This window comes from Ochotona curzoniae, unplaced genomic scaffold (genome assembly GCF_017591425.1).
Source record: "Ochotona curzoniae isolate NIBS_2020 unplaced genomic scaffold, NIBS_Ocur_1.0 scaffold_2587, whole genome shotgun sequence".
Taxonomy (NCBI): Eukaryota; Metazoa; Chordata; class Mammalia; order Lagomorpha; family Ochotonidae; genus Ochotona; species Ochotona curzoniae.
This window is the reverse complement of record NW_024467096.1, coordinates 3,503,763-3,518,933: the sequence shown is the minus strand read 5'-3', so window position 1 is coordinate 3,518,933 and position 15,171 is coordinate 3,503,763. Positions and strand designations below refer to the sequence as shown.

The following is a 15,171-nucleotide window of genomic DNA, read 5'->3' as shown; positions in this document are numbered from 1 at the left end:
GAAAATCTGTTTCTATCACTAAGGGAATGGTTAGATTTAAAAAAAAAAAAAAAGCACATCCATACAACAGGATGTAACACAACTCTTAAGACAAATGAGGCAGAGTTATATACACTGACAAAGAAAAATGTCCATGATTATAAAGTGATAAAAACAAGCTGCAGAATAACAGATGTAGCATGATTCCCTTTTTGTTAAATAAAATAGGGAAGGCATTCAGATGGATAAAAGTGTACTTGTAATGGCAAAAGGTACCTACAGCTAATGAATTTATCTGAACATTAGGGAGGAATGGGGGGATAAAAATATTCACAATTAAACACAAACCTTGTACTTTCATTTTATGCAAAGGCTTTTTTTTTTAACAAGTGCCAATGTCCTCTCCTTTGGAAGGATCCAATGGATCTTATGTCTTCTCACATTATATCTATATAAAAGTTAATTGCCATACTCTGTCAATATGCATGCCTTATATTTCTCAAAAGATATATATATTTACATATATATACTCTTATATATTTATATATACTTATGTATATAAATATACTTACATATAAATACAAATATATACTTACATATATATAAGTATATCATACATTTAAATTAATTGAAAAATATTGCTTTATTTTTTTAAAGGCCTCTACCTCCTCCCAATTTTAAAACTTAACTCAGTAATCAAAAAGCAAACCATGGGTCAAAGGACATAGCACATACACTAAAAAAAGACCAAAGGAAATAACTCAAATTAGCAAACAGAAGCTGTCTCTAAGTAATGTGGATACACAGCCTTTTCCATCCTTTATAAGTCAGCATGTTTCCAAGTGCTCTACATTAAATCAGATTTTTTTCCAGGTGCTCTATGTAAACCAACATAACAATTTTTTATAAGGGGTAAAATGTACATGTTTTATAATTTTTTTATTTGTTTGAAAGAGAATTACAGAGAGAAAGAGACAAAGACAGCTTATATTTACTGTTTCACTCCCTTTCCTAAATGGCCAAGGATGGGCCATGTTGAAGTCAAGAGTTTACCTACGTCTCTCACAAGAGGGCAGGAGCCCAGGGACTTGGATCATCTTCTGCTGCTTTCTCATGCATAAGCAGGGAACTGGATCAGAAGTAAAGCAGTCAGGACACCAACTGGTACCCTGCATCCACATGGGAAATCTGGAAAAACTTTCTGGCTCCTGGCTTTGGATCAAGCTCACCGCCAGCCATTTTTTTTGTGGTCATTTGGGGAGTAAAACAGTGGATAGAAAATCTTTCTCTTTATCTCTCCTTCTCTCCATAAATCTGATCTGCCTTTCCCACAAAAATAAATAAATCTTTAAAAATTATCTTTTAGGGCCCAGTGCCGTGGCCTAGCAGCTTAAGTCCTTGCCTTGAACGCGCCCCGGGATCCCATATGGGCGCCGGTTCTAATCCCGGCAGCTCCACTTCCCATCCAGCTCCCTTCTTGTGGCCTGGGAAAGCAGTCAAGGACGGCCCAATGCTTTGGAACCCTGCACCCGTGTGGGATACCAGGAAGAAGTTCCTGGATCCTGGCTTCGGATCATCATAGCACCAGCCATTGCATTCACTTGGGGAGTGAATCATCGAACAGAAGATCTTCCTCTCTGTTTCTCCTCCTCTCTGTATATCTGACTTTCCAATAAATAAATAAATCTTAAACAAATTATCCTTTAGCTTCATGAAAATAAATACTTATTAAATGATCCAATGAATGAATGAAACTCCCTTTTATGATTGACTTTCTATCAGTCCTTTCCTCCAACCTAAACTCTTCCAGGATAAGAACCACCTGTTACTCATTTTGAGCAACCCTCTCAGTATCTGGCACAACACTAGACACATACCAGACAATCATATTGAGGTGATGGTCCATTTGTATGTTTGAACGTTGTTTCTTGGATTTTGCTAGAATAAGAATACATCTTTATTTACTTCTCCAGGCTATGCACAAAACAAAACAAAACAAAACAAAAACAGAATCAAAAGCCTATACAAAATTTTCATAAACCTTTTAAAGACCCTTTATTTAAGTAAATGGTAGTAGCAGCCTCTTTGAATTAATTCAAACTCAACAGATAACTATATTTCATAGCCAATGTGGATATCATAGGTTATTTTGTTTAAGGTAGAATACCCTGTCCACAAACAATGATTCATATCCTTAGCACAGTGTTTCATTACAAAACTCCCAAATGGCCTCATATCAGTAAGTAGCTTTTATTACAAACAAAAAATATAGCAGAACAACAAATACTAACCAAGTAAGTATTATTTGCAAGGCACTGAACTGCATGTTGGATACAAAGAGGACAAGTCCAAAGCAAAAAGTGTGTACAGCTTAAATGCAGGAACCAGGCATGCACGTTTTGCAAGGTAAGCTCTAAGAGCTCCTGGAGGACTAGCAGTGTCAGTAAGGTTTCAGGAAGAGGCTAGTGTCTAGCAAATCTGGGACATACTTCATCTCCAGTGTAGAAGTCTCATCCAAATCAACCCCTGAGAACTCAAGGAGTTCATTGGTTTTAGCCTCATTCGAGCCTCAAGGGCTAAGCAAGATGCAGAACTCAGCATTCTGGACCCATTTCTATCTCAACTGAACAGATCTTTCTTTATGCAATTCTCATTTATTCTCCAGAGATGGATTTGGTCCACCTCCTGTCTTCTCAGGCCCCAACATCTCTTCAGTGCTTACAGATTATCTTGGCTCCCAGTCGCTTAAATGACTGTGGTCAGCTTCATAAAAGTTCTAGCATTTTAATCCGGAAACCACCTGGTCTCTTCACATAGCCACAGAAAGGACCAGTCATCTCAAAGATAACCTCCTTGCCTGGGGATTCCATTTTGTTTTGATTTCTGAGGAAGCTGGTTTCGTACTTACACACACACTACCATCTTTTTAACTTTTCCAGTCTCTGTCACTGTCTCCTCTTAGAGTTTTCTTTGCATATTCAAAGATGCTCCTCTCTCGGAGCTGGGAAAATAATAACGCCACTGAATCTGGCAATCTTTTTAAATATTTATTTATGTGTTTGTTTGTTTGTTTGTTTGAAAAAGCAGAGTGACACAGAGAAAGGAGAGAGATTTCTCTGGAATGGCACAGACAGAAAGAGATCTTCCATCTGCTGGTTCACTCCCTAAATGGCCTCAACAGCCAGGTCCAAGAGTCTAAAATAAAGGTATAACACGATATATAAAAACATATAACTACATGTAATTTCCCAAACAGTACCCATAAAATGTTCTTTTGATTACAATTTCATTTTTCTCCTTATTTATTACCAAACTTCCTTAACAGTGGTCTATCTTCCCGACTTTATTTTTCACTCAATAACTCTTTCATTTCAGCTCAAGCATCCCTCTTCAATAAATCCTCTCCATAGCCAGCCAGATGGAGTTGTTGATCATTCCACCTCGCTCACATTTAACAGTGCACAGGCCTTTTTATACTACATGGCAATCACCTATGTGTGGGTCGGCAACCCTAGTCTGTCATCTTCCTTGAAAAATAGCAAAGCTATTTCCAACTTGTCTGTATACCCCCTAGTATACTGCACATGGTAGGTCCACAGCTTCTGTTTGACAACTGAGTGAGTGTGAAAACAAATAAAAAAATTTCACTCACTGGAATCCAGTCCTCTGCTAAAATGGGTTCGTTCTCTGTCCAGTTCCCATCAAAAATAAGGATATTTGGCTATCAAAACTCAGTGGCTGGGATCACAAAGAATGACTAGAATGTGTACTATTCCAATATTTAGTTAAATATCTCTTTACATCCAAATAGCTGAACATGTTCTGTACTATTGTACTGGAATCCAGAGAAGAAACATAAAATCTTGCACTTTTGTTATGACTTAAAGTTGTGACATTACTATCATGGGTGCGTTGTCCTTTCTCATTGCCAAGTTTTCAGTATAGAATATTACCAATCTTTCTCCTCAATCATTTCTGGAGTGACTCCTCCCTTTCCCCCCAGTCTCCTTTCCAGGACAGTAAGCAGGCAGAACGGGAATCCCCTTCGGAGCCTCCAGACCCCTCCTCCCATCCCCTTCTTGTCATGTCCAATTAACCATCTGTCATTCTCGCAGGCCTCCTTCTAGGCCCACTCTCCAGCTGGCAACTCAACCCTCCCCCATAGATGTCCATTGTCCCTAGGCAGCAGGGTAAGAGTGTAACAGGTGCAGATTTTAACTACATCTTTAGTCCCTGGCCTGTTATGTCTTATCAATATAATGTTATGTGTATAATAAAAACACGCTACTAATATAGAACATATTACTAATAATATAATTCCATTGTTAATACTAAACATAATAGGAACAGAATTATAATGATATGCAACAAATCTACTAACATCAAGAATCATGATGGACAAGGATACTTTTTCACCCACTTTACAGAAAAGGAATAAATTCCTACAATGCTCTTGGGAAGATAAGCCAAGTCCTCACAGCCCAGCCTTTGGTAGTAACAGCCTCTGGATTCCTACTCCCCACTGTGCAAAGTTGTATGAAACCCTTGAAGAGATTTTCATTAAATAGGGCTTTTCAATTGACAACAGTTCCAGGATTTGCCCCAAACAAGGGGTGGAAGAAGAGCTTTGGGGTCCAATAAAGACTGTTGCATCCACCCTCTAGTGTTAAGGATTCCTCTTCATGGAGAAGAATGGGCAAAGGCTCTCCCATAATTTCCAGGCTGCTCCCGCTTTTTTCCAGGGGCATAAAAGGACATCAGAAATTTATTATCAGATTCTATCCCATTTCACCAAAGGTCCCTCAGGTCCCTCACACAACCTGCTGGAGGGATGGGGAGGAGGAATCCAGGAGCTGCTGCTGCTAAAGTGTAGATTGTATAGGTATGGGGCTCACCATCCCTAAAACAGAAGGAACTGGGACTTTCCTTAAGAGGGGCCTAGGCAGAAAATCATAGAGTCAGAACAAGGGACTTACCAGCTGTGTGACTATGAAGGGTACACACCCTGGTTTCTTGCCCACCAGGCATGGACCTCTCCCCAGGAAGTTGCCCAAATACTTTCATGCTTACACCCCCATTCCTTTTTCCTCCCACTTACTGCCTCCTTCATTTGCCTTTCTGATTCACACTTCGTAGGAGGTGATTCTAAAGACCCCACTACAACCTAGAGCAGTCCCATTTGAGCCTGTAAGAGAAACTATCAACACTTTTTAAAAGAGTGCTAATTTCAAATTACCCAGTCTTGCTTCCCAGCCAAGAACTGTCCATTCCCAGGGCCTCCTTGTGGCCATAGCAACCTAACTCACTCATTTCATATCTGTCCTCATCTTGTACTACCGTCCCGAAGAATGGCACCACTTAGTCCCCAAGTGTTCCAGATAGGAGAGACCCTCCACTAAAGGTGTCAGTCATGTACACTGAACACTCATATTCTTGCCAGCTGAGGTCCTTACTTCACTGAGGTTCACCTTCCTCTAGTTTCCAACAAAGGAGCATCCTCTCCTGGCTTCAGGTTGACCCATCAGCTGATCCTGAAACACACTCTCCCATATGTGCCAGGACCATTCTCCATCAACTCTCCTCTCTTTCCTAAATACACTTTCTTTTTCTCATCCCATCCTTGCCTCTATCCTCCACCCATAGGTATTCACATATCTTTCTAGTCTAAAAAAAATTAAAATTAAAAAACCTCCCCTCTACTCTGTTCCCCCTCTCCAACTACCTTACTATTTTTAACTTTCCCTTCACAGCCAAACCTTTTCAAGAAGTCATCTATATGCACTCCCACCACTTCCTCCCCATCCACTCACTCCCCAATTCTCCTGCAATTTGAATTCCACCTCCCATATACACTTGAAACTGCTATTTCAAAGGTTACCAATGATCCCCCAGTTTCCAGAACCAAAGGCATTTGCTCAGTCCCCATCTACCTTCAGCAGCACCAGACTTGTTGACAACCTGCCCTAAACACATTGCTCTCTCCTGGTTCTCATCTAGCTCTTCACCTGAACTTACAGTTCTGTCCTTGGCCCTTTGCCCTTGTGTCTGCATGGGCTTTTCATCTTTATCTTTTCATTTATTCTGACAGCTCCAGCCATAACTTTTTCAGATATCTCCCAAATCCATATCCGGCTCTGGCTTCCCTCCAAAGCTCCAGACTCCTTTCGTTATCCGCCTACTGAATCAACACCTCTCCTAGCTTTTTCACTGACACCTGAAATGCAACATGTCCCAAAGCAAATTCTCCAAATCCTGCCTCTCCTCTTGCCTCTCCACAGCTGCTCTTCCTCTTCCCAAATCTTGATTTTCACTGTCTCCATCCTTCCAGTCACTCAGGCTCTAAACTTTAGAATAATCATGGATTCCTGTATCTTCTTTGAAATATCTGAATACAGACTGCATGTCCTCTAAACTTGACCTCTCTTATAACCATTCCTTCCTCTCCATTTCTACTGTGACAGCTCAAGTTCAAACCTCTACCTATTGCAGTGGTCTCCTGATCTGTGCATGGTCAGCAGTCCCTCCCTTCAATCCAACTGACCCTCCACAGGGCTACCAGATTTATCTTCCTGTTCCATTCAGAAACTTTTAGCAGCTCACCAAAGCCAATTACAGAAAGACTAAATTCATGGGCCTTCCATCCAAAGCCTTCGTGATCTAGAAGCATAGTGAATGTTTGATAAATGAAGCAGTAAGTCCAGCTGCCCCCAACCCCTTCTGGTCTCATGTCCCATTAACCTCCCAACTGCATCCTCTGAATCACACAAACGAGATGGCTTACTGCCTCCAAAATGCCATGAGTGTTTATGCCTCATTCTAACATTATTCCAACCTGAGAACACAATACTTTCTGTCTTCCTCATCTAAATCCTACCCATCTTTCAAATCCCAGCTCTAGGGGAAGTAACACTCCTTTAAGGAAATACTCATGCATCCCTTTTCACTCTACTGTTTGTGTTAAAGGGGAGGAAACAAAACCACTTGTCCAATGGCTTCTATTTTACTTCCCTGAATTAATTCTTCTGTCCTCTTAGCTGATTCTTCTGTTCCCTCACATCTTGGCAGACACGATTTCAAACAGCTCTATTGATCCAACAGCTCTATGGCTGTCAATCATTCCCTAGTTATTTTGCTGCCAGTCATTCAAGCACAAAGGAGTGGCAGGATGAGTCTGAACTACATACAGACAGAGGAGCAGGAAGGCACAAGCCCCTATACCCACCTGAAGCTCATCAGAAGGAAAAGCTCCATTCTGGCTAACAACTCCAGATGGCATGGGGGTGTCGTGGACCAGCTGGGGATGTCCTGGGGGAGGGCTGTCATTTTTATATTTTTATGAAGGACAGAAAGGAGTGCCTGACCTGTTGTAAGAGGGTTTCCTATTCAGTCACCTTTAGGACCCAAAATGATGACTGCATTTCTTCTTGGACTGAAGAGGTCCCATGGAAATCAGATTAAATAAGATAAACTTGTCAGAAAAGACCCTTAAAGTAACAAAATATTCTATTTGGAAGGAACTGTCCTACAAATACTTGAATAATTCTAACAATTTACAAAGACCTTTTACATACAGTGTCTTGTTTGAGCTTGTCAACAGCTCTATAAAAGAAGGGGATACAGGGAGACTATTATCTTTATCTTACACGTTTCTTTTAATGGTTTCCTACACTCTCATAGCACAGTATATTACTTCAGTAGGCAATGGTAAGTGCTTGTCAAACAAATGATTAAATGAATTGAAAGAAATTTGAGGTCCATATCCCTACCTCCTGAGTCTATGCTCAGGCCGCTGGTCTCCATTGTGATGCCTTTGTGCCTCCCTCTCCCATCCACGTCAAAATCCCTGCCCTGCACCCCTCCTATAGATCTCCAGCCTCTATGCCAACACCTTCACTTAATAATTAAGCAGAAACAACAGGGGTGGCTAGAATGTCTTGTGCCCCTACTGTGTGTTGAAGACCACTGGAAGATTCGTGCTGCGGCATTTCTCTACTTAATGCTCATATTCTAGAAAAGAAGCTATAATAGTCCCATTGTGCAGAAGACTGAGGACAAGAGATCCTACCCCTAGTTAGTGCTGAATTTATCAGACCCAGCCCCATGATCTTGCTATAGAAAGGTTTCTCAACCTTTCCACTACTGACACTTTGGAAGGCTACAGAATTCTGTGTTGTCTTGTGCATGATAAGATGTTTAGCAGTCTCACATATGTCCATCCACTAAATGCCAGTACCAACGTCCCCCACCTACTCACCTAGTTATGACCATCAAAATGTGTCTGCAGATATGTCAAATGTTCCCTGGGCAGGGGCAGAATTTTCCCTGCTTAATGACACTGGACTATGCAATACTACCTATCTCCAGAAGCAAAATGTCAAGTACTAAACCCAGAAAGAACTTTGAAAAGTAAAAATGCTCACTGCTCAACATCTAAGAAGGACCCTAACTCACCTTTTTAAATGTTTTGTTGATACTTAAATTAAGAGATTTTTTTCTTACTGCTCACCTGATTTCTGTATATTGATTTTTATAACACTTCTTTTCAGTCCCCAGAGGATTATCAAATACAGTGGAAAGAATGCACCAATAATAAAGTGAATGTTGATTGACAGCACAAGGATTATGCAAAACCTCTTAAATCTTAGAGAGGTAGACATGATGTCTTGCTATGTTCTAAAACATCTGAATGTAGGAAAGTCTATACCAGTAAATCAAACATCAGATATGCCTCTCCATAACCACCAAGTGCTATCAATACTCCCCTGTGAAGTGCCTGGAAATTGGTGGAACCAAAAGCGTTAAGTCATGATGGATATAAGTGGAGGGAAAACAAGAAGGAACAATAAACACTGAATTAAGCATCACATACTGCATCATCAAGCACAATGTCAAAGCGATGTTTTCCCTTTTCTGCAAAAGAGCTCAGGAGGAAAAGTTCCCTCTCTTTGTAGGTGGTTGGCAGTGCATAAACTGGGTGGTGATATTTACTCAGAGAATTGTACAAAAACATAGATTATTATTCCAAAATCTCTTCAGTTGTTTCTGCACATGACAAAAGTTTCAATTATCCTGTCTAGGTGGGATGGGGGTCATTATCTGAAAGGAAACTTTAAAGAATCATACAGTAATACAAACACATCATCACTGACATTCAACAACTGTTTATGTTTTGCTTGTTTGAGGTATGTATACTGAGGACAGTTTTTTGGATGAATCACAACCTTTTTGATGTCTGCTATTTATTTACATCTATTTGAAAGGCAAAGTGATGAAGATCAATTTTTCATCCACTGGTTCACTTTTCAACAGCCAGGACTGAGCCAAGCCAAAGCCAAGAGCCTGGAACTGCATCTCAGTCTCTCAAACAGGTGGCAGGAGTCCACTCATTGGAGTCATCACATGCTGCCCACCAGGTTACACCAGTAAGGGGCTGCACAAGGAGCAGAATACCCAAGAAGTGAACTGGCACTCTAAAATGGGATGTGGGCATCCCATGCCACAGCTTAGTCCTCTGTGCTACAACACCCACCTTGAATCACCACCTTTTAAAAACACTTTTTCCTTGCCTGCAAAATATAAATAACTCAAAAAAAAACCTTCACTGAAGGAAAAATAAGCCTTACATATATAAAAGGGCTAAAAATGATATGCCACCACAGATGAAGTGAGAAAATGAATAGGCAGTGGTGGGTTTTTAAATGTTTTGTTTACATGTTTGAGAGACAGAGAGATTAGGAGAGGACAGAGAGACAGCAAGAGAATTCCTGATCTGTTGGTTCACTTTCAAAATACCACAATTTCCAGAATTGGGCAGAGCCAAAACTAGGAAGGATCAATACAGGTCTCCCAAGTGAGCATCCCAAATGCATCTGAACCATTAGGCTAAATGTTCACCACCAATGAGTACTTTACACTCGGTCATGGTACGCGGCAAAAGCTCCCAGCACAAAGTGGGCTTGAGTCCTTAAGGATAGTTGGATTTGGAGCACGATAGTGCAAGGACAGGTGATAGGAGAAAAACATAAGTCAAAGTGTCCTTGGACATTAAGAAGGGTAGTTTGCCTGAGGCTGAGCTATGAAGGATAGACTTGACCCTGAAGGCATGGGGAATCCCTCTAGAATCATAAATCAAATAATGATGTGATGATTAGGAAGTATGATCTTCCCACAAGCACAAAGTGTTAGAAAATCTACTGTTATCTCACCTTTTCAGGTCTCACAAAAATTACTCTAGCATCTTCAGTTTTTTCTCTCCACAAGCACTCTTCCTATCACCTCCAAACATGTTGTTACTCTGCTCCCCTACAAATAAAATCTCCTTTGCTGTATTCTAACCTCCCTCTTAGCTAATACATCCTTCTTTCTTCTTTCACTGATTAATTCTGCAAGAATCTGAGTCCTACTCATCAGCTCAAATCCCAACTCTTCATACCTCTTCTAATCCTGGGATCCCAGAAGCTCCCAGAGGCCTTCCTTACAGACGTTCTGGCACTGCTCCTGCTCAGCCCATCATCAGACTATATCATGCCAGAGCATATACACACTCCCTGGGTTCTTTGCCACCATTTCCAAAATAAGAGCCTCCCTCCAAAAATATAACTTTAGTCCTTCCTCTTCTTCCTCCACTCTCCCTGAAAGCTGCCACGCTCATGAAGCTTTGGCTTTGATTAGCTTTCCAAGTCAGTATCACCAGCCCTCACCTCCTGCCCATTCTCCTATTTTGAGTTCCACACTTACAGTTCCTGACAAAACAGCTGTACCTGGATGTGCCCCAGTTGCCTCCAATTCTTCACTTGCAAAGTAAACATCGTTTCCTGCCCTGCCCAAACCATCCTCAGTCAGACCACATCAGTCAGTCAGAACACCATCAGTCTTCTAGCAGCTCAACCAGCTACTTTAGGTTTTCATATGTGAGCTTCAATATCTTATCCCCCCTATAGCTAGTTTGTCAACAAACCCCCATATTTATATATCTAAAAGGCCTCTCAATTTATGCTATCATTCAGACCAAACCCCCTCTGCTTCAGCTCTGGATCTCTTTTACATCTTCCCTTATTCCATCTGAATTTCTTTCTTCCCCACTTCATCAATTATATTACCTTCCAGATTAATCTTTCCAAACATCACTATCTTTAAAATGTGCCTTTGCTCAATAAGCTCCTTACTGGCCCTGATTGAAATCCAAAGCCCCCTGTTGGGCTTTCAAGACTCTCCCTTTTCACTCTCCTGAACTTATCCAGCCATGTTTCCCATACCTACACTTTCCACTATCTCCCAGACCCCTCCATTCCCCAACACTGCACCCTTCAAGGATGGCTCCAGGTTTCACTTCTTTTGAGGTTCTGTCAGCTTTTTAACTTATGGTACCACATTGCTTAGCAATTATTTAATCTCTAATGGAGCAGTAATCATCAATCTTGTTAATGTTCTTTCAAGGTAGGGACCACTTTAAATATTTCTTTTTTGAGTGGGGAGGACGGGGGAGTTCTACAGTACCCTGGACAAGAGAAAACTCCCAGAAGAGGCATGAAAGATCCTTGTAGACTGGTCAATCGGTTCTATTCCCAGTCTGAGTTCCCAATTCTGCCTACCTTTCCCGTCGCCTTATAATCATGATCAATAAAATATCACTTTTTTTCAAAAAACTCTCAGCAAGATGATCTGGACTCCGTTAATCTACAGAAATTGGGTGTGTGAGTGTGTCTGTAACCAGGTACATGAAGGAAGCAAGATTAGAAAACCTAGCTTAATCACTTGGTCAAGAAATGTCAAAATAATCAGAAGAGTACAAGTGAGAAACCAGAATGACAGAATCATTTGAAACAGGCCTAATTAGAGGTACATTTTGTCAGAGTATGACAAAGCATAGCCTGACTTCCGTGCATGCAAAATTTTCCACCAGAAAGAAGGGACCAACTCTGGTGCTAAAGACTTTGAAATTTTGTTTGAAGGCTTCCCAATTGTTCAACTGAATAAATTTATAATCTACTCAGTCTACCAAGGGTAGTGCTATGTTCCATAAAATTAGGGAATCTAAAGAGGGATGATTCAGAAACATGGCTTTTCCAGGCTTAAGAATCCCCAGCAAGAGCCTAGGTTATAGATAGGAACTAAGATGAGGGCCAAGAAACAGCACAGGGAATTGAACAGAGCATGGATCACATGGATCACACAGCATGGGTGGTGATCCAGATTAACTTCCTCTTGCAACCTATGACATATCATCAGTAATTCTCAACATCACGCATTTAGGATTTAACCTTTCCACAGTTCTAAGTGCACATCAGCACTGTCATTCCCTTGAATCCCGACAGGGCTGTTCAAACAGGAAGGAGAATATCCCAGAAGGCGTGCCACAGGAGACTGGCCCCAGTCTGCTACTTACTATGTGATTTGAGCCAGGGAGAGACAATATATGTCAAACATTGTGTTTTGAAAGGCCCTGGGAAAAGGACACATTGGGCCATTGAAAGCCATTAACACATTAACACTGTGGGAATGCCTTTGTCAGAAATGAGCAGACCTCCGAAAACTAAGCCCTACTCGAGGGACCTGGGCCAGAAAATAGAGGGCACCTAGTGTTTGAATGGTAGAAAAGAGAAGAGTAGACACCAAAGCATGAAGCAGGCTCCAGAAAAGGAAGATGGGAAAGCTCAGACTTCAGAATAGTTTCCTCCAGAGCTAAGAAAATGCAGACTTCTGCCTCAGCTGGGGTGGCCATCTGGGTCCTCCTGGTGAGTTCCAGGGTGTCACTTCACTCCCAGAATCTCCTCCCTAGAGTCCAGGTTACAAACTCAGATTAGGCACCTCTTTAATCTACACTTCGGCTGCTGAACAGTATGTAGGGGATGGGGTGAGATGAGGAGAGAGGGGAGGAGAGTTGACTTACTGTGTATACAGAATCCATGTCTGGGGAGAGGAAGCAGGGAGGTAGGCAGGACTGAAGTGGGAAAGCAGCACAGGATGACAGAGCACCCTCCCACTTCCCCAGGCCCTGATATCAGCTCCCCTCCTTCAGCTGAACTGGAGAAAGAACATATGGGCCAATTAGGCCCTGACTTCCACAGCCACAACTCTTGCCCCAACAAAGCACTGGGCCTCCTTCCCTAGAGATGACCTGCAGGGCAATGCAATGAGGTTAGGAAACAGATGGATGTGCCGAGAGCCTCCAGAGCAAACCTGACCCCTGACTCCACGGGTTCATGTCATCTGACCCAACTTTTCCAAAAAGGAGGACATATGCTTGGGATCCTATAACTTCTGGGACTCCTTGGGACAAAGATTCCATATAAAATGGTTCCAGACATGTGGGGAGACGCAGAGCTACACCTGTGGAGTTGGCAGAAGCCACAGGTACTGGAAGGCGGGGGATTGATTGCCCATCAGAGAAACAGGGCCACAGGTGGCTGGAGATGAGGTGGTTAGGGTGTGTGCTGAGGAAAGGGCTATGTGGCCAGTGAAAACAGCAGGAGCTATAGACCTGAGGCCAGGGGCATGGAAGGGGCAACAAAGCACTGAAAGACATTTCTGGGCTCCACACACCTCAGACAAGCAAAGACTTGGTGGGTGTGTGTGTGAGGGGAGCGCTAACTCACACTTCCAGGAAGGAGTACTTCTTATGAAAAGCTCATCCGTTCCCAGAACTAGAGAGGAGGACAAGGAAGAGGTCCCAGGTGCCCACCGCCCTCCACGCTGGGTCTGCCTCTCCAATCCTCCCCACTCACGCCAGGCACGATCTTCCTGGGTACACCCGGCTCCTGACCGTCAGTCCGCAACCAGTCTATCTCTGGGGGTCGGGCCGCCCGAGAAGAGGGTTGCTGGCCCCGACGACCTGAGCCCCTGCTGACAGTCACGGAGCGGGAGGGGAGGTAGGGAGTGAATAGCGGCGAGCCAGGGAGGGGCCAGGACGCCGGTAGCCCGAGCGGCGCACAGCAAAGTGATCCAACATCGCCCCATCCCCGCGCTCGCCAGAAGGCGGCTCGAGGGGACCGCCTCCCCGCCAAAGACTCCCGCAACTAGGATGATCGCCGAGGGGCGCCGGTTCCCAGCCCCCCATGCCCTCCCCAGATCGGGGGGGCTCTGCCTGAACAACACCAATCTCGGCAACTCCTGCCCCGACGACGAGGGGGCACTGCCCCCAACGCGCACGCCCCTGCAACAGCCTTCCTTCCCCAAACTTGTCCGACACGCCGCGACCAAGCAGCAGCAGCAGCAGCCGCCTTCACCGCCGGCCGCCCGCGCCCTGTCCAGCTTACCTGTCCGGAAAAAGGCGTCCACGTCCGAGTCGGCTGCTCCTCCTTCCTCCGCTGCCCCCTCCGGGGGGTTCATGACTAGGGGCGGGCGTCCGCGGGCAGCTGGGGGCCGACGGAGCCTGGGGCCGAGGGTTGTTGGGCGCCCGGTGGGCGGAGGGCGCGGGGCGCAGCGGCCACGGCCGCAGAGCCAGCGGCCGCGGGGCTTCGAGGGCGGGCGCTGGGCGGCGGGTCTGGGGCTGAGGACGCCAAGCCTCCCTCAGACAGAGGCACGCGGCGGGCTGGGGGCGCCTGCCGCCGGCTCCCCCATGGTACCCCCTTCCCCGGGGCACAGGGCGCTGGCCGCCTGCTGTGTGGCCGGAGCCGGGGCCCGGGGCCAGGGTCCAGGCTGCCTGGGCGCCCGCTGTCCCCCAGCAGCGGCAGCTGGCTCTCCTCTTCGCCCGTCTGCTTGTCTCTATTGTTCAGCCCTGCTCAGCTCTCTCCTCTTTATTTTTCCCCCTCCCTCCCACCCTCCCTGTCTCCCTACCTCCTCCCTCCCTCGTTCGCTGCTAGCTCTTTCGCTCGCTCGCTACCTCCCTCCCTCGCTCGCTCTCTCGCTCGCTCTCTGGCTCCCCCTCTGGCTCCCGCGGCCGCCGCCACCGCCTCCCGGGCTCCTCCCCCGGCTCCCGCTCCCTCAGTCCCGGCCAACAATGACCCCAGCGAGCTCCGATCTCAACTGGAGCTCCCGCCCGGGCCGGGGAATCGCCGCGGGCCCCGGGCGGCGCCAGCTGCTGGTCCCCGCGGCCCCGTGCGGGCCCTCGAGGAGCCGAGCCCGAGCCCGGAGCTATTGTTCGGGACTGCGCCAGGCCGGCTTCCTGAGCCCGGCAGGAAAAGCCCGGGCCGAGGAGGCGGCCAGGAGGGGGCGGGGCGGCCGGGCGCACGCCACAGGCTCGCCCCGGTGCTG

The 15,171-nt window shown here is 45.0% G+C and overlaps 1 protein-coding gene across 3 annotated transcripts in view; it reads right to left on the bottom strand.

Annotated features, from left to right (window-relative positions):
* The window catches only part of KALRN (kalirin RhoGEF kinase), a 660,588-nt gene extending 645,901 nt beyond the window's left edge, over positions 1-14,687 (bottom strand). For 2 of the 3 annotated variants that reach the window (XM_041002788.1, XM_041002790.1), the window contains exon 1: positions 14,235-14,687. In XM_041002788.1, coding sequence (XP_040858722.1) covers positions 14,235-14,307 — 73 coding nt within the window. In that variant the 5' untranslated portion in view covers positions 14,308-14,687. The remainder of the gene's footprint in view (positions 1-14,234) is intronic. The other variant, XM_041002785.1, reaches the window with a different exon arrangement.
* Positions 14,688-15,171: the final 484 nt, after the last annotated feature.